This window comes from Protomyctophum bolini (assembly GCF_963924005.1).
Source record: "Protomyctophum bolini genome assembly, chromosome: 19".
NCBI classification, from domain to species: domain Eukaryota; kingdom Metazoa; phylum Chordata; class Actinopteri; order Myctophiformes; family Myctophidae; genus Protomyctophum; species Protomyctophum bolini.
In genome coordinates, this window is record NC_137880.1 from 21,831,635 (window position 1) to 21,859,293 (window position 27,659).

The 27,659-nt window shown below is 43.1% G+C and overlaps 1 protein-coding gene across 4 annotated transcripts; it reads right to left on the reverse strand.

The window, feature by feature from the left end:
* Nucleotides 1-570: 570 nt before the first annotated feature.
* gtf3c2 (general transcription factor IIIC, polypeptide 2, beta) lies at nucleotides 571-27,481 on the reverse strand. Of its 4 annotated transcripts, XM_080790568.1 has the most exons (22): nucleotides 27,086-27,481; nucleotides 26,001-26,113; nucleotides 25,733-25,838; nucleotides 24,272-24,776; nucleotides 23,138-23,274; nucleotides 22,494-22,678; nucleotides 21,802-21,896; nucleotides 21,611-21,688; nucleotides 21,288-21,389; nucleotides 20,785-21,012; nucleotides 20,189-20,300; nucleotides 19,526-19,643; nucleotides 14,669-14,700; nucleotides 14,303-14,432; nucleotides 13,248-13,392; nucleotides 9,818-9,979; nucleotides 9,466-9,553; nucleotides 9,169-9,297; nucleotides 8,317-8,627; nucleotides 8,187-8,262; nucleotides 6,596-6,703; nucleotides 571-1,098 (listed from the first exon to the last, which is right to left on the reverse strand). In XM_080790568.1, exons 2-22 carry the CDS (start codon nucleotides 26,037-26,039, stop codon nucleotides 880-882), a joined length of 3,105 nt encoding a protein of 1,034 aa, XP_080646694.1. In that variant the 5' UTR covers nucleotides 26,040-26,113; nucleotides 27,086-27,481; the 3' UTR covers nucleotides 571-879. The 4 variants fall into 4 exon arrangements, with proteins under 4 accessions (XP_080646694.1, XP_080646693.1, XP_080646692.1 ...); XM_080790567.1 differs by having other exon boundaries at nucleotides 8,187-8,627; nucleotides 27,295-27,481; XM_080790566.1 differs by having other exon boundaries at nucleotides 8,187-8,627; nucleotides 27,097-27,481.
* Nucleotides 27,482-27,659: the final 178 nt, after the last annotated feature.

The window sequence follows — 27,659 nt, forward strand, 5'->3', positions numbered from 1 at the left end:
ACACACACACACACACACATCAAGCTTACCCGTAGGGCTTGACCTGTGCTCAGGGATCACATTAGGGAAGCACCAAGTACTGCTGATTCTGAAATACAAGATATGTCTAAGCAGAGGTTCTCAAAGTGGGGTCAAGGGACCCTCAGGGTTCATTGAGGAGGATCTAGAATTCTAGATGGACCCTTGCAGGTCTGTAAGACAGTAACTCTGAGTGTACAAATTAAACCGAATGGACCAATAAGGCCAGATCCTTGCAAACAAATTAGCTAAACGTAAAAGAGCTAAAGACAAGGACTGGAGATGAGACACCAGTATTCCTATTACTTATTACCCTGAAATTTGTGTCTCCCGTCATGTATCTGTGAACAAAGTAACTGAAGAAAGAAAGCATGTATTTACATGAAACTTTGTAATAATGATCAGTAGGCCGACCTAAAGACAACTTTTGGGTCATAATGGTCAAAAGTCAAGATCAACAGATGTGTGGAGTTATAGTAGAGAATAAGTAGTCTGCCTGATGAAATGATTAACGTTTGGGTGAAAAGGTCAAAGTCAGAATCAAGATCAAAATTGAGAAATGTGGTACAAAAAAGCTGTCCACTTAGATAATTTATTGACTGATTAACTGACAATTCTTACAAAAAGCATCCTGAAAAACTAATAAAACCAAACAAAAATGGAACAAATAAATTCCTGACAATGTTGTGCCCTCCTAACTACTCGAGTGGGAATGTTTAAATGAAACTAGGCTGACGTGATATAAAAAACTAACATTTTACGGACATCAACATACAGACAAATGGGGCGAGATTAAAAAAAACATTACAACAAAATAAGAACCACTTTCTGACGCATCAGGTGATACCTCTAAAAACAGTGCTATAGTGGCTCAGTGCTGGTCTGAGCTGCTGTTACAGTCTCTGTGTCCTGGCTCTGGCTCTGTGGGGAGTAGAGGGCGTTGAACTGTTTACTACACTTCGTGACCAGCTTCTTGGTCTCTTCTCTGCACATGCTACTCAGACAGTGAAGTCTGACTAGCCCTGCCTGGCCGCCGGACATAAGCCAGGTGTGGCTGCTCATGTTGGGGTTAAAGCGAACCTGCGGGGGTGGGGGGGAGAGAAAGGAGGTTTTAAAACAATGCAACATAGTTACCATAAAGACCTGGGGCAATTCTACAAATGCCCTCTAAATCAGTAGTTCTCACACTTTCAAGATCTTTCAAAAATGTTTTAAAATAGCAGATCTACAAGCTCGCAGTGTAGCACGAAGTGACACGCTATGAGCTTGTATATATCTGCTATTTTTTAATCACCAACGCTATATCAAATGCTGTGTTATGCCTGAATTCAATTCAATTCAGTTTTATTAAAGTTAAATGAATCACAACAAGTTGTCTCAAGACACTTTACATGTAGAGCAGAGAACCGACAGAGATCCCACCCTGACCAAGCAACTTTGCGACAGTGGTAACGAAAAACTCCCCCTTAGGAAACGTCAAGCAGAACCCGACTCTAGGGTGGGCGGCCATAAGCCTCGACCGTGTCGGAGAAAATAAATAGAGAGAAGAATAGAGAGAACAGGGGCCTATTTCACGAAACTTGGATTAGAGATTAAGCCGGGCTTTAACACATATCCTGGCTTAATATATCCTGGATCAGTGCTTAACCGGTTTCATGAAAGCTGGTTGATCTTGCCAGATTAACTTAACCGGTTAACCTGGATATGTTGAGGCTTGATTCGGTTTCATGAAAGGGATGCTACATAAGTTACCATGGGAACTTATGCTTTGGACTTAGCCTGCTCCGGACCAGGCTAACAGCCAGGTTTAACCTAATCCTGATGTCTTTACTGTTCATTAAGCAGTCAAACTGATCACAAACCAATGATGTTTTCCAGATTTATTCAATTATTATGGGTTTATGTTGCCTTATTTGTATCGGTCTGCATTAAAGGACTAATTTAAGCACTATATAAAATCAAATAACCAAAATATATAGGCTGCACAACATCATGACAGCTTGTGAGCTTGTAGATCAGCTGCTTTTGGTGAATGTTCCCCATGAATAGGTTTGCTGTCGTGCAAGTGCACGGTTAAGAAGAATTATGAATATGATTTATTTATTTATTTGTAAAAGTGAAAACCACTAAATATTACCATTACTCATTGTTTTACAACATATTACCATTATAACGTTTCACCCATAGTCCTACATATACACCTAGACACCCCATTCAAACCTATTTAGGTTCATCCTACGGTGGACATGTGTAAAAGGAATCTTTGAAATGTTTCAGAAATATAGTGCTTTCAAATTTGAGACATTTATAGGCTCAAATTATGATGGAATAATACATTCTGAAAAATCGGTATTGCCATGCCATGCAATCGTGACACTACAGTGCATGCAGACAGTTAGACTTAATGTAATGTAACATTTCATGGCGCACAATACAATTCCATACCGTACCGAATCCGGAGCGCACTCGCCTATTAGTTTGGCGTTTGCATTGCACAAATGAGCTCAGTGCGCTATTTCGAGAAAGTGCCCTTAAAGTTTAAGCTCGTTTGGAACTATAGCTCACCCTCCACAACTCGGGGCTATAGGTTCACTGAATTATATATTTATGGACTTCGACTATAGGCCTATATATATAATATGCTTTACAATTTACGCGTTCAATCTGTTGGCAATATTTTGCCACGCTCTCTCCCTCGCCTTGTTAATGGCGCTTGTATTTCCCTTATTTTTAATTATTTCCTTGGCTTCCTCGTAGTATATCATTATCATAAGATTTTCTTGCTCCTCAACGGTGAAAGCCGCAGCTCTCCCTGCAGATTTGCTCGCCTCGCTCATGATTGGTCTCGCTCAAGAAATCTATGATCGGCATCATGGCTTTTCAAGGAATGCGTGCACGCGCTTGTAAGCGAGGCTTGCTGAGCCCGGCTCGCCAAATCCGCCAATTCTGAGCCTCGCTTGGCTTTAGTGGAACGGAATAAACCAGGCTTTGGCCTATATCCTGGATTAGTTCATCCAAGATTCGTGAAATAGGCCCCAGGGGAGACAGAGATGAGATACAGGCAAATACAAGTAGTAGCAATAGCAATAATAATAAAAGTAATAGTGTAAGATAATATAATATGGTATAACAATGATGTCAAATAATATATAGTGGTATAAGAATGAGATAAAATACAGTGTAGCAGTCCATGGTAGTGCTCTGTGAGGAGGCCGGGTCCACAGTCACAGCCTTGATAGGTTCTGAAGAAGGTCAGTAGTGAACGAAACGTTGCCTACTTAAAACACATTTCCCGCCAGGATGAATAAATCTATTTATTGTGCATTACCAAGGTTTTATCGCACGCAACCCTTATTTTGAAGAGCCAAATATCTGTAACTGGATATTACAATGACAAAATGCTGTGTGTGGTGTTTTGACCGGTTGTTGTTCTCTCAGTCGGTGGTGAAAAAACCTGACACAGTATCACAGCGCCTACTGTCGGCCGTTGAAAAACCTTGTTTTCACCAGAAACGACATTCATTGCGCCGATTTGGAGATACAGGCCATTGAAAGTGTTTTTTTCTATTTTATTATTGAATAGCAAACGCTAAAATCTAAAATAACACGGATGCTTTCCCGGTTTTAATGGGTTAAAAAACGACAGGTTTGCCGCTAAACATGGTTAATTAATTTCCTGTGACATCAGATCATCATCATCATATCATATCATCATACTATAATTCAGCCAATGTCTGTCTGTGTGTGTGTGTGTGTGTGTGTCTGTCTGAATGTCAGAAAAAGCGCGTTCTCATCATTGCCTGCACCAATCACTCCCACTTTTCACACAGGCATTGACCATATGAATATGGAGGTCTTAACGGAGCCCTTTTTTTGATTTGACACATTAATGATTAATAATTAATTGATTAGTGAATTAAAACGCACCCGGGCGCAGTACAAATATCTCACAACGGGTAAGGGCTAGTATTCATAATCATGACGCAGGACAGTCAAGAGAGTGGATACTCTCAAGTACTGCATGATTGGAATGCGAGATGGCATGAGTATTGTGTTCAAGTCCGACCTAAGGAATAAGGTATCGACCATTTATACTAGAGTAAGTTAATTTGTACAACTGACACTCATTCTGCTTGTCCTGGCCTTGTTTTCCACTGCCTCACTCAGTTCCAAGTGAAAGCAAATGCAGATAAATGAGGATACGCGGCCATTCAGTCAGTGTGTATTGTGCAAGTAAATCTATCTGGTCCCACTGAGACTTAACTATAGATCCATCATAATGATGTTAACTACACAGTTAAGGCTATCTGAATCTAGTGGGGGAGAACAGAGCTAAGCTGGGGACAGATCATTGATTACCAATCATTACATACACACCCCCTTCCCCCTACATTTTCTTCCCTCAACGCTATCTAGAAACACAACGTGTTGCAGTGCTTGTAGATCGGCTATTTTCTGCGAATGTTGTTGAATGTGGTTAAGGTTAATTTACACGTTATTGCACAATCGATAAAAGCATCATAATTGTAAATGAAAAAGGAAAAATAATAAAGACATCATCTCTGTTGGTCTTGCGACCAAGTATAAATTACGCCTTACACAATATTCCATGCCCGACTGCCTGCACTTCCTCCCTCTGTGCCCAAGTGCTCCGTTCTCTGCCATAACATTAAGAGCACAACTGCTTTGTGTCCTTGAACTAGACGCTATCTGTTGTTCACTCATTCCCATTCACTCTCGATAACATCGCAAGAATAAAGTGACTAAAACAAGACGAGGTTAAGGGTCCATTATTTGGTTTCTAAATATTAGAAATTTTGCTGGGGACCCCTGCAACCCAACCCCTCAAAGACCCCACATTAAGATGTTGATATTCATTTTATAATCATCCTTAAAACCCAAAATCACATCTTGGAAAACATGAGTGTCTATTTCAAACAAAGTGTTATTTCAAACAAAGTGTTTTTTTGACAGGAGGTCATATTTTTCAGCAAGAATTGCCTGTCATAATTTGACCCCCCAATATCAGGATGTATTAGGATGTTGATATTCATTCATAGCTGTGGGCAGTTCAGAAACCCGTCCACCAGTGCATCATTAGTCATGAAAAGTTGCAATGCGAAAATGGAAGCAATCGTTCTCACGATAATAAAAATCATTTTTGTTTAAAAAGAATCTGCCTAACGAATGACGTGATGTATGATGTATGTTGATAAGAGCGCCCCTCACTTCACACGGGCGTGATTTTTGTGGCGCGCTAGCCCCTCCTATATTCAGCTATTCAGATTTTCGTCTTACACAAACATTAAATTCCCATTGAAAATGAATGGAGAATGTATGTCATATGTGTCTGAGCGTATCGACATGTTACGTCATGATGATGTACGATGATAAGAGCGCCTCTCAATTCACACGGGTGTGATTTTTATTGTTACGTTCTTCTGTGAGACGATTGTAAAATTCAGTGGAAAAACTACTCAAATAAAAAGTATCAATACTGCAATATAGAAATACTGTTTACAAGTAACAGTCTGGAATTCCAAATGTACTTGGGTATATTTTGATGACAATATTTTTCCTCATTATGCAGAATGTCCTATTTCAAGTTTTCAAGTAGATTGGCTATTTTCAAATGGCCGAAACATACCGTATATTGGGCTGAAGTGGTTAGTGTATGTTTTGTAATAATAACTAGCAACTAAGGTTTTCAAATAAATGTAGTGGAATAAAAAGTACAATATCTAGTAGAGTAGGGAAAAAAAGGAAATTGGAAATACTCAAGTAAAGCCCAAATACCTCATAATTGTACTTAAGTATAGTACTTCAGTAAATCTACTTAGTTACTTTCCACCACTGAGAGTATGTCTAATGAGGCCTGCAGTGTGTGTGTTTCCGCACGCACGTGTGTGAGTGCGTGTTCTTCTTTCACATTTTATGAGGACCAAATGTCCCCACAAGAATGATGAGGATAGTGCCCTACATAAGTGTAAGAAGCACAGGGGGTAGTTAGGGGTTGAGTGTCTTGTGCAGGATGGACGTTAGAACCGTGCCCTTTCATGTCCTTGCTGTCAAGTTGACTACAACTACTGCTAGAACGTACCGTACATATTCATGAGCTTGTCATGCTCAACTGTTGATAGACTGGACATACGGTATAGTCAATCATATTCAGACAGACTGTTGATACTGTACATACTTCATTCATATTTTGTAATTGTTGGGTTTTAATGCATTTTAAATAGCAGAAAGGTTTGGTCCATGATGGGTTTTCATTCAATCAAGAAATCCCCTTGGAAGCCCCTCCCTTTGATGTCAGGGGCATGTTGAGATTAAGGAAGGTATCTTTGTCATCTCTGTATATTTCCGACACTGAATGGAATGGCATCTTATCAGGTAGAAACTTTGTATCTTCATATTTCAACTTTTTACATTTGCCCAAGTTCATCATACAAGTCGGTGTTGTGAGCTTGTAGATTGACAATTTCCACCATTTAAAAATGTTTTTAAAATTTAAAAAAAGTATAAGGTTTCCTATCGACAGTGACGATAGGAATGTAAGTGGGAGTTTACTCCATACCTTATGTAGTGCACCCATCGGCATGACGTCAAAATCTACCCTGGTGGAATACTCTGTGTTTCGCATCCTTTTCCATGGCGTCCGCGTCTGGAAGTTCTTAAAGGTCCGCTACAAAGTGTAAGAGAGAATAAAATAGTACATTACATGTTTACCTGGACTAGCCTTTCTTCAGTGCAGATGTAGCTTCGTGTTGGTAATCAAAAAGGTCACCGGTTTGCCTTTCCGGTCAGCCCCGTATACAGTATGTGTCCCTGAAGACACTACTTAACCCCTAAGAGCTTTCCCGCCAGACACTTGCAGTATAAAGACCATCTGAGCAGCCATCAGCTGGGTGAAGCTGAAACATCCTTTCCCTCGCAGGATCAGCTTATTTCCAAAGTTTAAGAACATCTAGTTTTTCCCGCAAACTTCTCAGGTGTGAACTAAGTGTGTTTATTGTTTGAAGTGTAGACAAAAACACTGAGCCCACACACACACACACACACACACACACACACACACACACACACACACACACACACACACACACACACACACACACACACACACACACACACACACACACACACACACACACACACACACACACACACACACACACACACACACACACACACACACACACACACACACACACACACACACACACACACACACACACACACACACACACACACACACACACACACACACACACACACACACACACACACACACACACACACTCCTCTTTATCTGATGGAGGCAATAATAGCGGTGGACCAGCTGGCTCTTTGGGGTAGTAGTCAGCAGTCACAGTTTGATGGCCAGGGTCTCCTAGACAGACAATGTGTGTTTCTGTGCCAGAAAAAAAGCCAAAAGGCAAAAAGCCTATGTGCATTAACCATTTGTGTGTTTGCGTATATGCATAGCAGTGACATGGTCAATGATGCAGAACACAACGGAACAGATGGGAGTGCGGTGGGGGTGGGGCTGGGTGCAGGACAGAAGCTTTGCATCCATTAACTTTTACGCTGCTATCTACGTTTATAAACGTAGCTAGGCTATCAGTACCTACTGGTGCTATCTACGCATATGTTGGTAGACAACCGTATATTCCATATATGAAATTAGCGACCAGTCAAAAATCCAGCTCCATTGAGCCTCCATTATAACAGGATTTTCAAAGCGCTGTATCTCAAAAGGTTGGAGCGCTGTCCGTGGTGAGCCGGCGTGCATACAACGATCGTAAATCATTTGTGAGTTTGTACCGCATCGCTGAGCACATGTAACTCTAATGATAGCTAAGGGGTCTGAGCTAATGCGAGTGATCACTGTGCTCATAACGAAAGCCCCCAACCTCCCTGAGATATAACCACTTTCAACCTGGCATTCATATTTTACAGATGTCATCATAGGCTAAACCTTTCTACAAATTTCAGAAAGTGTCAAACCTTTTCAAAGGTTACAGTATATACGGCATAAGTGGTACTTAATGCCAAATTTATACTTAGTTGCACACGGGTGTCACGAAAATAGCTGATTAGGCTCACAGCGGCGAGTAAGACACACATGCACATGCGTACACACACGCAAGCACACACGCACGCACCATATCAAAGTCTCTATAGTGGAGGTAGTATTGCTTGACAGCCTCTCTGTATGTCTGGGTCAGGCTTTCAGCTCCCCCTGTTCTGTCTGGTCTTTCAGCTCCCCCTGGTCTGTCTGGTCTTTCAGCTCCTCCTGGTCTGTCCCCTGGTCTGTCTGGTCTTTCAGCTCCTCCTGGTCTGTCCCCTGGTCTTTCAGCTCCTCCTGGTCTGTCCCCTGGTCTGTCTGGTCTTTCAGCTTCTCCTGGTCTGTCCCCTGGTCTGTCTGGTATTTCAGCTCCTCCTGGTCTGTCCCCTGGTCTGTCTGGTATTTCAGCTCCTCCTGGTCTGTCCACATTCTCGCTTGGCACCGCCGCGGGTCCTTCCGTCTTGCCATCACCCTCCCCTCCCGCCGTTTCATCGGAGGTGCTCGCCTCAAAAGGCACCATGTCTGTGAAATACACTGGCTGCAGACAGAAGCACAAAACATGGGAGGCGTTAACCACTGATGAATGGAGTACAATGGACAACAATGGAAACAAGTTTTGTGGTATCCTTTCTGCATAGCCGTTTACTGTACTCCCTGTGCTGTTAACAAACGTGTTAATAAAGTATTCAATCAATCAATCAAATCCCTACTGTCCATATAATAATAATATAATAATAGAGGCTATGTGCATGATCGTACTCAGACGTCATGCGGGAACACCTACAGAGTGGCAAAAAACTACTTCCTGGCCTTGACAGCCCATACATCCAAACAGAAAAGTCCTATCTGATTGTATTAAACGACTTTAAACTCACCAGCATTGCAGCTGTGTGGAAAGCTTGAATAGTTGAATTATCCTCTATCTGCAAAGTTTTTACTTTGGGGGGGCGTACTATCTATTCTGGGCATTATAATGAAAATACATCGGCAAAAACAGCAAATAATTTGAGAACTACAGTACTGATTTAGAAGGCATTTGCAGAATGGGCTTCAGGTCTTAGCGGGTTACATGGACGTACAAATCGCCTCTGCTGGGTCAGTTTGGTGTTCTGGATGTTGGAGTTGAGCCGGGGAAGTAGATCAAAGATCACCTCGCCCACGGTGTCTGACGTCAAGAGGCAGTTCATCCAGTCACTGAACGACATGGACTGGAATGACATGGAAAAGAGACTCAATCAGCATCGAGATGATCATCTCATATGAAACTTAGAATGGGTTCAGTTGTGGAAAAGTTTGAATCAAAGGAACAGCTCGACCAGCTGCGCCCTCTCACTGCTAGCACTGTGGCTAATGGCACACGGAAAAACAACACTCACCCACATAGTGGCCATCCTGGGGACCAGGAAGGCAGCCTTGATCTTGTTGTAGCCCAGGTCTATGAAATGCATGCCTTGGCTGCCATTTCTGAGGCACAAACCAACAATACAAGACCATCAAGGAGCACCAACAGCAGACGTAATGAAACAAAAAGAGAGTATGTGGAAGGGAAAAAAGAGAAGGGGCAGGGGTTAGTGTTCTGTATTTTATTGATAATGTCATCATTGCATGATGTCGATTCGCTGCTGTTAAATTGAATTCCACGCCCTGGGAATCAACAGGGTTTAACAAAACAAAACACAAGAATCAATGTGAGAAAGTAAGTCAACGGAAATTGTGTATCATACATACGGCGCATAGGTGCTCTCTTGGGACAAAAAGTAGCCGGAGCCATGTAAGGGCCAAAAGATCTCAGTTGTCAGGTGACGCTTCTGTGCGTTGATGCAGTCGTACAGCCTCGTCAGGTCCCACGTCTTCAGAATGCGGTCGTCTCCAGCAGTCACCATCAGATCACTGACAGTTTACATTTTTGTTTTCAGAATTCAGAAAATGGAAATATACAGATGTTCAAATATTCACATATCCAAACCCTAACACAATATTTGAATAAACATACTTAAGAGCTCAGTGTGCAAAATAGCAAATGCCCAGGTCCATACTAGTGTCTGTCTGTCTGTCTACAGTTTAAATTTCCCTAGTGACATTTCACAAACTTGTTTGAAGGTGAAACATGTGGATGAGCGAGAGGCATGGTAGTTGGGGGTTGGGAAAGCAGGAGGGATTAGTTAGAGAGCGATATTCCAAGACACTCTCGATTATAGTGTCAGCCAAGTGCTTAAAATTGAAACATTATCTCTTCCATCCACACTTTTCACTCATTCAATTCCCTGTGAATACACGCGCGCATGCACGCGCAACCGTCTCCTTGCTCCGTTAACTCTCTCTAATTAGTTTTCCCTGCTCCATTGGGCAGTTGATCTATGTCCACGACTGTGGTAGCCTGAGTCTTGGTCTACAGACAGAACCCAAAGGTCAGATTGGCAGTCTGGAATGATGGTCTACCCTCCAGTTGAAGTCTGCAGTAGGGCTGCAACTATTTATTGGTGATTATTCTATCGATTACTTTTACAATCAATTGAATAACCTTGCAGGCATGCTTTTTTTTAAGTATAATTTATAGATTATTTTCAACAAATCAAAGCAGAAAATTTTGAATTGATTTGTTAAACTAGAAGTTCGGGCCGCTACAAGGCCCTCAGACCTACTCGCACCACCGACCAAATATCCAAGTCAGAGTGGCCATGTCTGTCCCTTTTGTGCCCATATACTGTATGAAGATATCCGTCTCTCCTTGTCCCTTTTATGCCCATATATGGAGATATCTGTATCTGTCTGTCCTTGTCCCTTTCATGCCCATATATGGTGAGATCCCTTTTGTCACATACAACGTAAATTTTCCCTTCATTGTCAATGGCATTTAATGTTTATGTTGCCACAAATTTACGTCATATTGGTCGGAATTTGACCTAATTTCTCCTTTCATCGTCAATGGCAAATATTGAGACGTGTGAGGACAAATGCTGTATATGGGAGGGGCTAGCGCCCCTCAAAAAGAATGTGCTTTCACCTTCTGAATCTCTTCAACCATTTTGATTTTAAATCTAAACTCACCTTTCTATCCAAGCCCCCCCCCCACACACACACACACACACACACACACACACACACACACACACACACACACACACACACACACACACACACACACACACACACACACACACACACACACACACACACACACACACACACACACACACACACACACACACACACACACACACACACACACACACACACACACACACACACACACACACACACACACACACACACGATTTTAGCTGAATGACTCATGTACCCCATAGCATGATAGGAGGACAAGGAGGATGGAAAACCCGATGGAGCTTCCCTACGGTGGAGTTGCACGCTCACTCGGTTTCTCTTTCTCTCTGTGTGGAAGTAAACTTCTTGACAGCTCAACACACATATAATGCAGCTTGGTGAAGCTTGTAGCCAGGAGGTTGACAGTGCCCGTTACACTCCACAGCCATAGATGAGGCCGATATGAACAAGCCGACATCCTGTGAATGTTAATGGCCTGAAGACCTTCTAGACTACACTCTGAATTAAATTCACTGCACGAGGTTGCATGACCTTTTTCTTTTTTTTTTAGGGTGGGGGGGGGGGGGGGGGGGGTGTCTACATTGTCCCAGATAAGGCTATATCAACCAGTGAACATAAAACATGTTCGATGGCCTTTTCGGTATATTTCACAGTACAATGGAGAACGGAGAGGCGTGCAGTGAGTGGAACAGGCAATATTTCAATACATTCTCAAATATGACAGAAATAATCATATGAAGATATGAAAATACAGTATAAAGTCAGCTTAACCCTTCTGTTGCTTTCCCTTTTACCAAGAATCATTCACATGCCTGGTTTCCAAATTCACACAGAGGCATATTGCTGAACTGTGCATACATTATGGATATCGTCTGATCTGTAAATACTGTATAGCGTTGTCACTCAACGTTAGGATAGGAAGGGGGGTTGGAATATGACACGGGTCAGTTAGCTTAATACAGCGGCGCATGAATAGATGCTCAAGGTCGTGTTGGAACGACATGTATAAGCGAGGGCATATTCTCCCCCCAGCCAGAACATCTGGATGGAAGCATATGGGCCCGGGCATATGCTTCCTCGTGGCAGAACGTGCAAGATCAAGATTCTAACCCACACGTGTCAAGCACATATCAGCGCACACCGACTGCACAGGCTTGAACAGAGACGCCGTACTAGAAGCTGCACATTGCACTGCATGGAGGCACCATAGAATTATAAAGGATAGAGGGCGGACTGCCCCGCCCCCTATTTATTTCAATGGAAGTTGCTCAGTGGCGTTTTGAAGCACCCGGAAGTCTGCCGGAAGTACCATTATAACTCAATGGCTCGAGGGAGCAGAAGTTGAGAGCGGTCTCAAATTTGAGGTCAGAGTTGACGCACGTTGCGCACATGACGTCACTGAACGTCCGTCCACCTCCATGAACGTGCTGCAGTTCCACTTTTGGCCAGTAGGCAGTGGCAGCTTCAACGTTGGGACAGCCGATCTGGGGGCTTGGGAGGCGCGTGTGACATGGCTAATAAAAACTCGTCTTCCCATCATGCACAATTTTACAATGTAGGCATTTAGCAGACGCTCTTAATCCAGTGACTTACATTAGGCAAGAACAAAAAAGCATGGCAATACATCACATACTTACATAAAGAGTAATATTCAAGAAACATGCGTAAGCTAGGAACGTAACAGAGGAATCTCTATATAATGAAACTATACAAGAGTTTGGGACGTGTGGAGCGTTGTCCCGGCGTTTTTAGTGAGGGTACTTCCAGCTTCCCTGCGTTGGCTGATCTGAGTTTGGGAGGGTTTGTAGGGTTCCCACTATGTAACCCACTATGCATTGTGGTTGAGGTTACGGCAGACAACGGACTATATCAGCGCTGTGATTAGCGACGGTGTTGGCTACGCTGTGCTTGGCTGCCGGTAATAAATACAGGTAGGCACTCGTCAAGGCGGCCACATGTCCCTAGTTGTCACATAGCCAAAGACTGGCTATGTGACAACAGCAAGCTCACAACATTGCGAGCTTGATAAGATAGGATAAGGTCTAACTACAAGGGGACTAAGGAGAAGAGAGGCATGGATGAGAGAGAGTGGTACCTGGAAGCAGGGCAGAAAGCCAGGGCTCTGACACAGTTGTCGTGGGCCTGGAAACAACGATAGGGCAGGAAGGTGAGGGAGCGGTCTGGCTCGCGCATACGCATAAAAGACGATTTGGATGACAAGTTCCACAGGCCTACTAATCCTACAGAGAGAGAGAGACAGAAAGATGTTATACACACTATTGTTATATATATACAGTATACTGTATGCACAAACATAAACAGAAACTGAACATGTTAACAGCTTTTTGAAAACTACACATTTGTTACATAATTGCCGATACTGAGTCGTCAAAGAAGTCAAATAATGGCCAATATATCAGCCTAACCGATACACCAGTCTGGTTCTAATTGTTATCCTAATCGCAAAATGTTGACTAGCAATACAAAATTGAGAGCTAATAATAATACAGTGTGCAAACTAATTGTAATTAGTATGCATTGTATTTGAACACTCATACACCAATGAAACAAATCACCATCAACTATTGTGTAAAACACTGTTAACAAGTACTATACTGCAAACATCTGAAAGCAAATAGAGGCATTAATGTCCTAACCACTTTAACACTGTTAACAACCCATTTTGGGCGGGAACCCCTTTTGGTGTTAGCATTATGTTATGCTTTAGCTATTGAAAAATAGCAGATCTACAAGCTCATAGCGCGGCACCGAGTGGCATGCTACGAGCTTGTAGGTCTGCTATTTTTTGAAAAAATCGAAGAACGTCTGACATAGAAACATAGCTTTTCCAGAAAACTGTCTCAGGTAAAAATGGGTTAACCGGGGTCCTCCAGGGGTCTGTACTCGGTCCCCGACTCCCCTCCTTTTCACTCTACACCAAACCTCTCATTCTCAGAATATGGACACTACGGTTCGTGTGGTTACAGCACTAAAAGCTTAATTCCCACACATTCAATTCATGCGTAAATGCACAGGAGGATTTTAAGTAGTACACAGAACAGAACTTGTTGTTTTTAGCAGCCGTTGTACCATTACTTTACTGACTACTACTTAGGTTGTTCAGTCAATCTATAATGCACCACTTCATACCGTCATAGAAGCCCAGAGCCACGACGCTGTGGTCTTTCATCGCTGACCAGTCCATAGATAGAACTTGTCCACTCATTTCATTGTGTGGAGCTCTGAAGGAACCCAACTTCAGAGTTATCACACCCTTGGCCTGGAAGAGAGGAATGGGAGATGCTTTAATAAGAAGGTGCAATGGGAAACACAGCAAGATGCTACACAAACACACACACACACACACACACACACACACACACACACACACACACGCGCGCGCGCGCGCGCGCAAGACAGGTGTAATTTATGCAATTTACAATTTAGGCATTTAACAGATGCTCTTAATCCAGAGCGATTTACAGTAAGCAAGAACAAAAAGTTATAGGAGCGTACCTTGAATATAGGGGGAACTTGACTGGATTCTTCTGTTGAAAGAAACAACAAATCCTTTTCTCTCAGTATAGCAGCATACAGTATATTATACAGTATGTCTCATAGGACATACAAGACAACAGCTGAAAGCTGTTGTCAAGGTGGCCTATCGTACTATCGTAGCATCAACCACCAATTCTCTGAACAGCTTCCACTGTTCCACGGCTACCATCGGACATTGAACAAGGTCTGCCCTCTCCTCCATCAAGCAGCCCAATGAAAAACACCATCTACAAAATTCACCCCACTTGGAGGATGCTCTTCAGCTTCCTGTTGTGAGGCCGACCACCAGTCTCTACTCCTCCATCCCATCTAGAAGGCCTTGGCTGCCTTCCAATTCTAGCCAAGGCTGGGATGACTGACAGACAGGGAATGTGTAGTGTGGGGTTGGTGGGTGGGGCTTCGGGGATAGGGGGCCATAAGGCGTGTGGGGTTGGTGGGTGGGGCTTCGGGGATAGGGGGCCATAAGGCGTGTGGGGTTGGTGGGTGGGGCTTCGGGGATAGGGGGCCATAAGGCGTGTGGGGTTGGTGGGTGGGGCTTCGGGGATAGGGGGCCATAAGGCGTGTGGGGTTGGTGGGTGGGGCTTCGGGGATAGGGGGCCATAAGGCGTGTGGGGTTGGTGGGTGGGGCTTCGGGGATAGGGGGCCATAAGGCGTGTGGGGTTGGTGGGTGGGGCTTCGGGGATAGGGGGCCATAAGGCGTGTGGGGTTGGTGGGTGGGGCTTCGGGGATAGGGGGCCATAAGGCGTCAGCTACTACGCCTAAAATGCATGCCTTCCAAAGCCAAGCTACTGTCTCAGCGATGGATCTTCTTTGTCATTTCAATTACAGATCCTTGTCTCTTTGTCTGATGGGAAACCGCACCATAATTTATGTACTTTTTTCTATGCTGCTGAGCTGCTCTGATCTCTGTTTTGTCCCCACCACCCAATCCCCTCATCCCTCATCCCATTTGCTATTTCACACTCAGTCAGTCATTGGCACTGGCGGGCAAAAAGCAAATCAGAAGTGACCTGTCACAAATGGGTATCAGAAGGACGCGCCCATCGTGAGCCCGATTTACATGCGGATGTGACGCGTTGTGAGCTTGTAGGTCTGCTATTGTCATCGCGTGATGCTGCGTGCAATGGAGCATACATTAGGCTTCACGGCACGCCCGCGGCCTGACCTTCCCCATTTGACCCTGAATGACCCTCTTAGTGCCATGTCTTCAAGCGCAGATGACTTTCAATCACTGGGGAGTCGTTTAAGTCACCTTAGGGTGTTGCAGACACCAAAACATCAGTACCGCATACTCACCACCTCTCGCCTCTGTTCACCACACTGAGGTCCTTTTCCACCCCTCACCCAATAACATGGATAAAACATTCTGAGTGGAACAGTTTAAATATTAAATTGAACTGAAACGCGCACCATTTGAAAACATATTCAATGCGCCTCCCTGTCCCGACTCCCTCCAAAAAGCATACAAGTTGGTGTGAGTAGATAGTACTGTAATTAAATACCGTTAATACAATACACAAAGGTGGGTTTGCACGAAAAAGTGTGATAATGTTTCAGGGCCCCAGTCTAAAAGCAGAGGAAGAGAGGAATATTGTGTTATTTAACGGGAACCCCTTTTGGTGTTTTAAACATTATGTTATAATTTAGCTATTGAAAAATAGCAGATCTACAAGCTCATAGCGCACCATGAACTTGTAGGTCTGCTATTTTTGAAAAACCATTAAAATGTGCCTCAAATCTTTCCGAAAATTGTCATTATTTAGAAGACTTTTTTTCAGGCCTGAATGGATTAATGGTCAACATAGTATTACAGCTCCCATTGTGAAATCAGCCAAGCGCCGCCACACAGTGTTAAGTGCCCTCTAACCTTTCAAAATCCCATAACCAACATCACTGGAGGGAAGCCTCTCCCCACCACCACTGAGGGAAGCCTCTCCCCACCACCACTGAGGGAAGCCTCTCCCCACCACCACTGGAGGGAAGCCTCTCCCCACCACCGCTGCCCGCCTTGAAACACTCACTGTGAATGTGGAGACAATGAGCCGTGACCAGAAATAAAATGGAAATCAAAGGCTATGGAGAGTTGGTGAAACAACAGAAATACAGCACAAGCATTCATGCTGTGTGACCGCCTAATGTTTCAACTGGCAATCCAAACCAGAATATAATGTACATGTATAATGTCCGTCCTGATGGCAGATGCTTTGAGTGTGAAACACTAAAACGACTTCTGATGCAGTGATGTGCAGCTCTGGAAGATTGGTATGGTTTCCAGGATACAGTACCAGTAGTTCTTGCCTCCCTCCTTTTTTGCCTCTACACCAAAAATAGCCTATTTATGATTTATGACAAATGTTTTGTGGCCAATATGACAGGATTAGGAACCCTATGGATTAATGTGGTTAAAAAAAGATTATTAAAAGAAGATATTGACTGACTGGCTGATAGATGTGAGGGGGATAAAAAAAACAGCCCTGTCATTCTGTCCCTGACAGAGTGGCAATGGCACAAAGGCATGACTTTTTTCAGGCAGTAAAAGCCACAGGCTGGCCATAGTGAGAGAATAAAAGCACACCGCAAATCACCAACATCAACAGAGCCCAGAGCAGACAGCCTGTAAATCGTGAGGACGCAACCATGAATGAATGACAGTCATAGGGTGTGAGATTATGGAACATATCCAACACTGTGAATAAGCACTAGTGAAATAGCGTCCTTATCTCCTGAAGGAACCCCCACTGTGTGTGTGTGTGTGTGTGTGTGTGTGTGTGTGTGTGAGTGAGTGAGTGAGTGAGTGAGTCAGTGAGTGAGTGAGAGAGAGAGAGAGAGAGAGAGAGGCAGATTGTAAGCGGGGACCAACCTGTATGCTAGTATATACTGTAATGTGTTGTCATTTGGTTTTGGCATTTATTGCTATCAAGACGTGTTTGTTGTGTATCAAATGAGAGACCCTTTCATCAAGCATCATCTATAACTAATAACTATATTTTGAAGTGAAACACATGCCTGCAATATTTTGACATACGACACTGCAGTGCGGGCAAAGTATAAATGAAGGCTTAGTTAACAGGCAAAGACAGACTAACAGAGGAATACAGTACACACATGCAGATGGGCAGAATGACTTAACAGACAAGACACTCGCTAGACACAAACAGGCTCTTGAGTATGATGGATGGTGCAGATAACAGAGACATTAATCTCATTAATAACAGTCTTCATCACCAAGCCCCAGAGGCTGATGGTGTTCATGTCTCATTATGATAGACTGGACCACAGAGACCATCGCCTGAGCCGTCCAATGTTAGCTGTACTGTATGTACACTACAGTACATGCACAGACTCTGTGCCACTGGGTGAGAGAAAATAGTCAACCTATGTTGATCTATTGTTGTGAGCTTGTAGATCTGATATTTTCACTATTTTTATGGTGTGACTCTAAGAGGCTAGCCATCTATGACAGTGTCTGTTTATCTGTCTGTGAGTATCTGTCCGGAGCTAATCTCACAAACCACTGGACCAATAAGCTAAAACTTTTGTATGCCCACTGCCAGTATTTATTTTTCACGTCCGTTTTATACTACGGAATTATTATGGAACTTTACTTTTATAATGGAAGTCAAAGGGACTACTGTACGATCACACTTAACTGAACCTTTAGAGTAATTTTTCACAGATACATCATAGAATAGATGACTTCATGGATGACTGATCATCACAGGCTGGTCACATGAACTTTGAACGTTTTTTTTACTCCACATCATAATTCATATATTTAGCGTTATACCTAAATCATAATTCATGAAGAGCACAAGGGGTAGTCTGGGCTAGAGGGGCATATTCTGGGCTAGCCCAGATTATACCCTGGGGTATAAAACAGGCTAGGCATACTGTAGTTTGGCCAGGGGTATATTCTGGGCTGTTGCACCTGCATAAACCCAGTAGAGAACATAAGACTGTACAAAATATGGACAAAGAGTTCCCCGGGTCTAACATGGACGTAAAATGAAGCCTGTAATTCCTTGCACTGTAAGTCGCCATATTTCTAGATCCGTTTGGGCCCAGCTGGCCATTGGCTGGCTCCGTTTGGGCCCAGCTGGCCATTGGCTGGCCCAGACAACGAGGCGGGACTTCCCCCCTTACTCTTCGTTGGTTTTTATTTTGGATGAACGGGGGGTGGCTCCCGTTCATAGACTGTAACGGTAGCCACGCCCCTCAGAACATACGCAACTTTATGGTCATTTTTTTAATAAATGGGACCATAATTTTCCAAAAAGAATATTATGACATGAGAAATGAGACTTTAAACTAGTGACTGGAAGCAGAAAGTATTCATGATCATGTTTATTAAGGTAATATAGTCTAGGTGAAGTTGGGCCCAAATACATGGGCCTCTATGGAGCTATGTTTTTTTTTGGGCCCAATGACAGCGCCACAACAGGCCATTATATGAACTTTCAGGAAGTCCCAATTTCCTTAGTGGCTTCACGAAATATCCTGGTAGAGAAACCACTAAATTAGACAACAGACACAACTGGTAACGTTGGCAAACACTGCCCCCTACTGAGGAAACCCACAAACTACAACCTGATGCAACTCAAAATAGTGGCAAGATATCTTCAAGAGTTGGAGAGTAACCCCCGAAACAGTAAATAATGTTTTATTATCCTCCACATAATCGCACAATGATACAGTGATCACTGGACTATTCAGTTTGTGGTTGCCAGCTACCATAGTTACGCCGTCAATTATCAGTTATTCGACACCGTTTGTCTGGAGGTTGAGTTACATTCGATTTCAACTCCCAAGTCTTACCCGAGTTGGCTGGCTCTTTGCCAGCAAGTAGAGCTTGTGGGTGGGGCAGGCTGTAGATGGTCACAACGCCAGTGGAGGTAGCTGCTGCCAGCAGACCAAGTCTTGGCAGGTATGGAGCCTGACAGAAGGAGAGGAGCGAATAACAATTACCTTTTTGTCAGGAAATGGCCAATCTACAAGCTCACAATACGTCACAATTAAATGTGGCACATTGTGACGTGGCTATTTTAGACAAAGAGTTTTCCTTCATTGTATAACAAAAATGAAAACATATTGTACAGAATCCCTGCTTCACAAATTCTAAACAAGTTACTCGTCATTTACATGTCTAGTACACCACATATTCAACCTAGGCTCAAAGTTTTGCTAATTTAATCAGCACCCTTTCATTTTATTATTTTTAGGGATGCCAGGGTTATTGTGTTTAGGATAAATTATATTTAAAAGGCTAGAGAGAACCAGTAAAATAGAAATTAGATGGCATGCACACCAACGGACTGAGCCACTCTGCAGACACTTTCATCCTGGGGAGTGTCTGTCCCCAGGATGAAAGTGTCTCCAGAATTGTTTTTTTTAAACAATGCTGACATCTGCAATATTAAAATGTTTCTCTGGGTATGAGCGCGCTGCTTGTGTGTGAGTGATGAAGTTCATGTCTCCTACCTTCCTGGGGTAGGTGGGCAGCTCCCACGCTCCCGCAGGGCACCACTTGAGTTGCCAGATGAAACCTTTGTCCTGGGCCAAACCATACACTAGAGATGGGCGTGAGGTTGGACTGGGAAAAGATGGATTTGATAAGAGCAGGGGGAAAAGGTGGTTAAAGTCTTATTCTTTTAGCCTAAATGTCTGACTGTACTTTCTGACTAAAACAATATTCAATCAATGTGATTTTTTTTTTAAGAAAATGCCAAAAATGTTAAAGCTCTATATTCTGATATCATAACAGAACTTTTCTCACCATCTCTCCAGTTTTTCAGTAGACAGAAATAGACTATCAAGTCAGCTTCAATTTCATAGTGTTCCAGTTCCTAATTTCATTTCTTTAGTCTGTACTCTGTATCCTGTATGAGTTCTCTCTACTGATGGGATAAAATTGGTATGCCGACCTGAAAATCTATTTTCTAATTACTAAAGAGCTGGAGAGATGGAGATACCCCTGTCAACAGTATAACGGAGATAAAGGAAAAAGCATGCAGCATGGGACCAATCTGAACCTGTGATGTTGTGTACGTATGTTATCTGGATCAGTTGCCCCTTACCTACTACCATAATCCAGCTTGCTGAGATCCCACAGTTGAATGAGGCCAGGCCCAGGGTACTTCTTGCTGGAACAATGCTGGTCGTCCATGCCTCTGTGGCAGGCTAGGGCTACGTACTGGTTTTCATTGGAGCCGTCCGGACATGGACACCATTCCATAGCCCAGACCGGCCCTCCAGTAAACATGAGTGTGTCCCAGCGCTCTGGGTGCGTGTCCACAGCCTCAAACCTGGAAGGGATTCAAAGAAACAGGCAGGTGATTTTTCTGTGTTCAAACCAGTCCAGTCGGCGCCACTATATAATTGCACCTGGATCCTCCACCAGGATGTTTTAAACTATGCATGTACTGGAAGGAATTGCATAATGGGGATGGGACCTTTAATAATTCTAGACTTGATATTTATAGTGTATATACAGTAATCCAGATTATTATAAGAAAAACATATTGTGGGAAACACTGTGGAACTACACTAAATATTAACTATAGCAGCTGATTGTCCCAACCTGTTGAGATTTCGTAGAGGGGTCTCCACCTTGGTCAGACCTTCTCGGGAGATCTTGAAAGCAGCAGACTGCATCTCCTGGGGCAGATACTCCTCCAAATCACTGAAGAACAATCGGAAGGATTGTTTAATAATGAACTTTGACACGCGCTTCTATGGTTGTGCAGTCACTAATGATGATTCATGGTCCAGTAGCCGGCCTTTAGCCGTTAGCTGGCCAATGTTATATCTCTAGTCTATGAGATGTGACTGTCTCTCACCAGTAACCATTCAGTGAGACATTATTACTAGTAATATTAGATTTTGTATAAAAGAGGGACTCACCTTTGTGGAACAATGCTCCAGTCATTCATGGAGGGTATCCAGTTTGGGAAGACCCAGCTGCTTTGATGTTTCTCTCGGCTAGAAACGGACCAAACACACACAGTTACATCAAGCATAGTAATGCACACAGTCAACGGCACAGGGACCATGCAAATGAACACATGTGAAAAACGTGGCAAGGTACTACTTACAACTTCTGGTTGGCCTGTGTGCTTTCCCAGCAAGGCAGCAGCATGTTGTTAGGAAGTCCATTGGACGCAGTGCCATGCAGTCTGCCCTGATTTATCTGCACAGAAAGGAGAACCCCCACAGAAGATCCATCCATGATTCTGTTGCATGAGTACCTGTACTAAAGACACTGGTCACTTCTACTTTTGCATTTGTCTCATTATTATTTTATTTTTGTATTTGCGCTACACATTATTTTAAGTAACATGGACTGCATTTGGTATTTATTTTAGTTTTTGCACTAATAGATCACAAGTATTGCCTCACTCTGCTGTGCACAGCATGGTACAAATAATTCAGTAAACTTGAATTGAATTAAATTGAATTAAATTGTATTAAACAACAGCTTGAAGAAGAAGTTTGTATATTCCCATTTTAATTTTAGAATTGTATGCCTTTTTTATTGATAGGGCAGTAGGCTGAGGAAATGGGGAGAGAGAGATGGGGGGTGACACGCATCAGCTAGGTGCCCAGACTGATCGCCTAGCCGCCCAGGCCTATTTCTCCTCTTTCTAACATGCTCTTTCCTGGCTGCCTTCACCTTGCAATTATTGTACAAAACAAAAGAGACTGGCATTCGTATGGCATGTTGGAAATGGTTCAGTCTGTGTTTTTGTTCTCACATGTTGATAGAGGGAACAAAGATAGTACTCACAATATTCCTGTTGATGCGATGTTGTGCATGGGATTCAACCGCTGGCTCCAAGTCAGACTCAAGTTCCCCTTCTGAGTATTCCTCCTCGTCTTCTGCATCTTCGCCACTGCCTCCCGGTAGAAAGTCCTCATCTCCATCTGATGCCTCAATGTCACAGCGCTTCCTCTTTCTACCCTTAACACATCCTGTAAACACATGTTAAGGGTACTAAGTGTACAGTATTGCTACAACAATGCTGAAATGATCCACATTTCAAATACAAATCTAAAAAAAAAAAAGAGTGAAAACTGTAAGTAAGGGACCATCTCTACAATTTTTAGCACTGACTTTTGGAGTTAAATTAACACTCCAGATTTGGCCGTGTAGATCCTGGACAAGAGAGACTAGTATGTTCCTCTGCACTCTACTACTTGTGCCATTTAAAAGAATACCTGTTTTGGGGTAAATTTAGCACTAAAGATTATTCTTCCATACAATAAAGGTTTTGGTATTTAATACATTATCTACATAAAATAAGTGTACAGTGTGGGCATAGCATGTGAAAATCTTGAATCTAACATTTTTACAGGCCTTTTTTTATTTTACAGCACTGCATACAGTATGAACCCTTTATTAGGCTGTTAGCCACAGGATTGTGGCCATACCTCTGCGTTTAGGAGCATTCCACCCTGGATCAGGCTCAGAGATTGGGCTGGAGGCACCACTTCTCTGCTGAGCTTCCAAGTCATTGCTGGGACCGCCTAGCACCTCTTTCGCCAAGGAGTGGAGGTACTTCAATGCCCTATAGAAGAACGAGATGCCATTAGAAGCCAGTTACATTTGAACTGCATAAGCAATGTGCCCTTTCAGAACCCCTGTGTCTGTGATGATGTCGGCTTGTCACATGGGGGATCTTCCATATACCTTCCCTGACCAGGACCGGCAGCTGTCCACTCTCTCTCTCTCCTCTCCTCCTCTCTCATCAGTGATGCTGTCAATTTCATACTTCTGGCTCCATCAAAAAACAAAAGAACAATATAAATGTCCCATCTAATACATATTTTAAAGTTTTAAGGTCCTTGCCGACTGCTGCGAAAGAAATGCCGGAAAATGCCGGGAAAACGCAGCAGTCTGCAAGGACCTTAACACTTTAAAATATGTGTCCGATGGAATGCTAGATGAGGCCAGCTGTAGGTTCCAAGAGTGGCTTACAAGAGAAGAGGCTCTGGTATTGTCTTTTCCTGTACTGATGATGTCAGAATAGAAGGCGGAGTTGGCAGCAGAAAGGGTTTACTTGTACTGAAGGTTGTTAAATAAGTCATTAAGTCAACAGCTTGTTCAAGATCTGTTAAATATTTACAGGCATTTTAGGTTTTAAATCCATAACCAGAAAAACAACAAGTCATAACCAAGTCATTAAATAACGAATGATTGCGAATGATCAATTAACTATTTATGAAGGAATAGTTACTCTAAAGTTACTAGAAATGGTTTTCTGGTCCACAGTGAAACGCACGCCAGCATTCCTCAAATAACACTGTGGGATTTTGGGGTTGTTCTTGCAGTGTGAGAAGTTGTGCTGCCAAAAATCTGTCATCTAGTAGGACATTCCGCCTAAAGCCAGGTGGGTGTATCACAAAACAGCTGATCTACTACTTGAGGATCATCTATTTCCAGTGCATGACACCGGCATGCAAGTACAAATCAACCTTAACTTCCACAGGTGGCCATATAAAGACACAGCCATGATATATAAGTGAATAGAATGTAAGTGGCAGACTACTGTAGATGTGACCTACGCTTTAGCGGCACTTCTCCTGGGACGGCCACCGGGCACACACTCCTCCTGCTCTTCCTCAGGCACACTGGTGGATTTCGCCTGATCTGCCAGTGTTTCAGCTGGACCCACATCCTGTACCACCTGCTTTGTCACCTGCTTCCTTCTTGGTTTTGGCTGCTCGGTTAACGTTTTTTTAGCAGGTGTCTTTTTAGCTGGAGTCCTTTTTGCCTTTGGGGTCTTTTTAGTAGATTTATTTGAGGGTTTTTCTGCAGATTCAACTGGCTGTTTTTCAGTAGTTTCCTGGTCACCGTCCTCTGTTGGTTTGATAGTGCGCTTACGCCCTCTGCCCCTCTTTTGGGTTACTTTCCCTTTAGTCAACTTTTTCTTGATGGGGGATTTTCTTTTTCCTTTTATTTTTTCCTCTTGAAGATCCTGGTCAGTTTCGTAGTCCATAAATTTGGGGTTTTTCTTCCGAGCTCTCCCCCTTGAGCTCAAATCTGAGTGCTGTTCAACTGGCCCATCCCCTGTGAGAGATAATGTCAATTATTTGATTTAGATTAGATTAAATATTTAGATTTACTAATACAAATGTACTGTATGCAGTGGCGGAAACTCTGTGGGTTCAGAGGCGCGATTGAACCCCCTGGCATTTTGGCAAAGGCGCGACTGAACCAACTGCATTTTGGCAAAATATATCTATATGCACTGCAGTAAATTATGCACCCACTGACTGTCCACTGAAATTTCCCCTCCCCAGTGGTCATGTTGTCATGCACGTAGTGCACATACCTTTACGAGGGGTTACAAGATAGGTGTTGGGCCGCCGCGCATGCCGCATTCAAATGCTAATAAGGTGGCTTTTGTTTTTGGGGGGGGGGGGGAGGGGGCGTGGCTGCTTGAACCCCCTGCCGTTATAAGAACTTTCCGCCTCTGACTGTATGTGAAAAGATGCAGAGGTGAAATTGGAGCTAGATGATCAAGTGTGAAACGTATTGAATAATAAGATCAAATCTAATAACAAATCACGATGTAGACTTCATGTGGCCAGTCTGGTAGCCAGTACTGGATGATGTCAGTGAAAGTCAAAGATGGCCATTTCATGATAGAAATACATTAAAAACAGTGCATGGTGCGGTAGACAACAGGAAACTCCCACAGCTCTCAACAAGAGACTATAGATTAAAAAGAAAATGTGTTATGTATATTGTTAAGTATAAGTATATTGTTCCTTTTGATTGATTGATTAATTTAATAGTTTATTAGACAGACATGTAAATACAGCAACAGAGTAGTCAAACACTATCCATTTAGACCCTATGCAATGAATCAATTCAACTATTGGTAATTTGTGATTTGTTAAGTTGCGATTTTTGCTACTGTGCATTTTACATGTAAATAGAATTTGTGGCTGCCATTAATAGGGCATGCGGAAGCAAAGGCATTTTATTATTACAACAACAATATCACTATGACGTCATACCTTGTGCAGATGTGCTTGTTGCCAGAGCTGCTTGTGTTGTGGTTACATCCCTGGATGCAACCTCGTGTGTGAGAGGAACACTGTCATTCTCTGCCTGGGGTGATGGCTGCAGTTAACAACAAAATAATACATATTTTACCTACTTCAACATACATTCACCCATCTGTCGAAATAAATAAATAAAATGCATTCAAGACCATTAATGACATAATGTGACATTATATTCTGTATGCCATAATTGCAAAACATGAACACTGAAGAAACATACCTCCATATTACTTGTTAGTTTGTAATTGGCTGAATTCATTTCAGCCACCAATGCCAGCTCGATGACTGAGAATTGTCACTCTCATATCAACATCTACAGATCGATCTGCCAAGCTGGAAGGAGAGGCACAGGGTTCGATAGTTTAGCAAACCATATTTCATTTGTGCTGCATGTACGTTGAGTAAACTTGAGTTCATAATGTGAGTGGCTACATATAGACCGATTCACAGAGGGTTTCCTGGGCGCGGACATTACTGAGGTGTACCATTAAGCGCAACAGCACTGATTAGCCACACCTGGCCTACGGAGCACCTGCTCCATGGATTACACCTCAGTAATGGCCGCGCCCAGGGCACCCCTCTGTGAATCGGTCTATAGCTTGCTTGACCATACAGATCACCTTCATAATTCTGCTTCCAATACTTTGTAACTTCATCATGGTCGCCAGATGGCGCTCAAGTCTTTTAATAATAAGTCGAAACACATGCGGGATCGAACCAGAGACCTTCTTCCAACTGTAAATAATAATAGACTGACTTTCTAATATGTCCAGTGTGGGACTGGGACATCTCCAGTTTCTCCACCCCTGGTCATCAAAATGTTACTACAAATCTTGTGTCATACTTACATAAATAACAATATTGGCGTGACTTCTCTGGTGGTAGCAAGGCTTGCCAACTATAATAGTAGCAATGCTAACACACAGTTGACAGTTAGCTATATGAAAAATTAAAACGAACATGGACCGTTTTCGCCTATAATGAGTTGACCCGGTTGAAAGTGGCACAAAGTGGAAGACCTCGGTCGGTTCGTTCCAGCTCTTCAGGCTGCAAGGGTTCGAATCCCCAGTGCAATAAAGACAAAGTATACCCCCAGTTGGCAGTTTCTAGGCTAATGTAATCTGCAATCTACGACAGGATGTACCCAGATCTATCTGATACGTTTCTTTCGCCGTTCCCCCCTTGCTTCTGCAGTTTAAAACCGTGTGTGCAAGACTGCTCTGCGAGTCTGCAAGTTGAAACTGTGGCTGTGCATTAGCACAGTAGTGTACTGTATTGTATTGTATTTAATGGCGATAAACTCACCAATCTCGCACCTCTACGGGCAGCGTGGGCCACTTTGTACCAGCATGCCTTTGGTTTCATATAAATCCACTTTTGTCATGCAACTTTCCGACACTCAACTCCGAGAAGCATTTGCATTTTCCAATGTACTTCTTCCAATAATGTGTTTTACATCTGCGTGTGCATATTATCGCCACATAGCGTTGGCGGACTACCCATATGGCACGTACCAGTTCTGTAACCAAAACAACAGCCCGTTTCTTTCAACTAGATAGCCTATACTTGGTCGCGATGACACCGTTTGCCAAAAATAACCGATTTACAAGCTCACAACGTTCACGTTGTTAACTAAACTTGTAGCAGATTCGTTTATTTTATTATATTTTTGTATTAAAAGCGAGACCCTTGCGAGTTGTTGTCTACTACATTTCTATTGGCCGGTCACATGCGGAAGTGCTGTTTGTTTTGGGTGCGCGTGCGATAGAACTCCCAGTTAGTCCGGATGCGCGCGGTGAGCTTTTCACACCGTTTAAAATAAATAAAAACTCCGCCCGCCCGAGCTCACCCGTGAAGCTGATCAAGCATCATTGTGTTA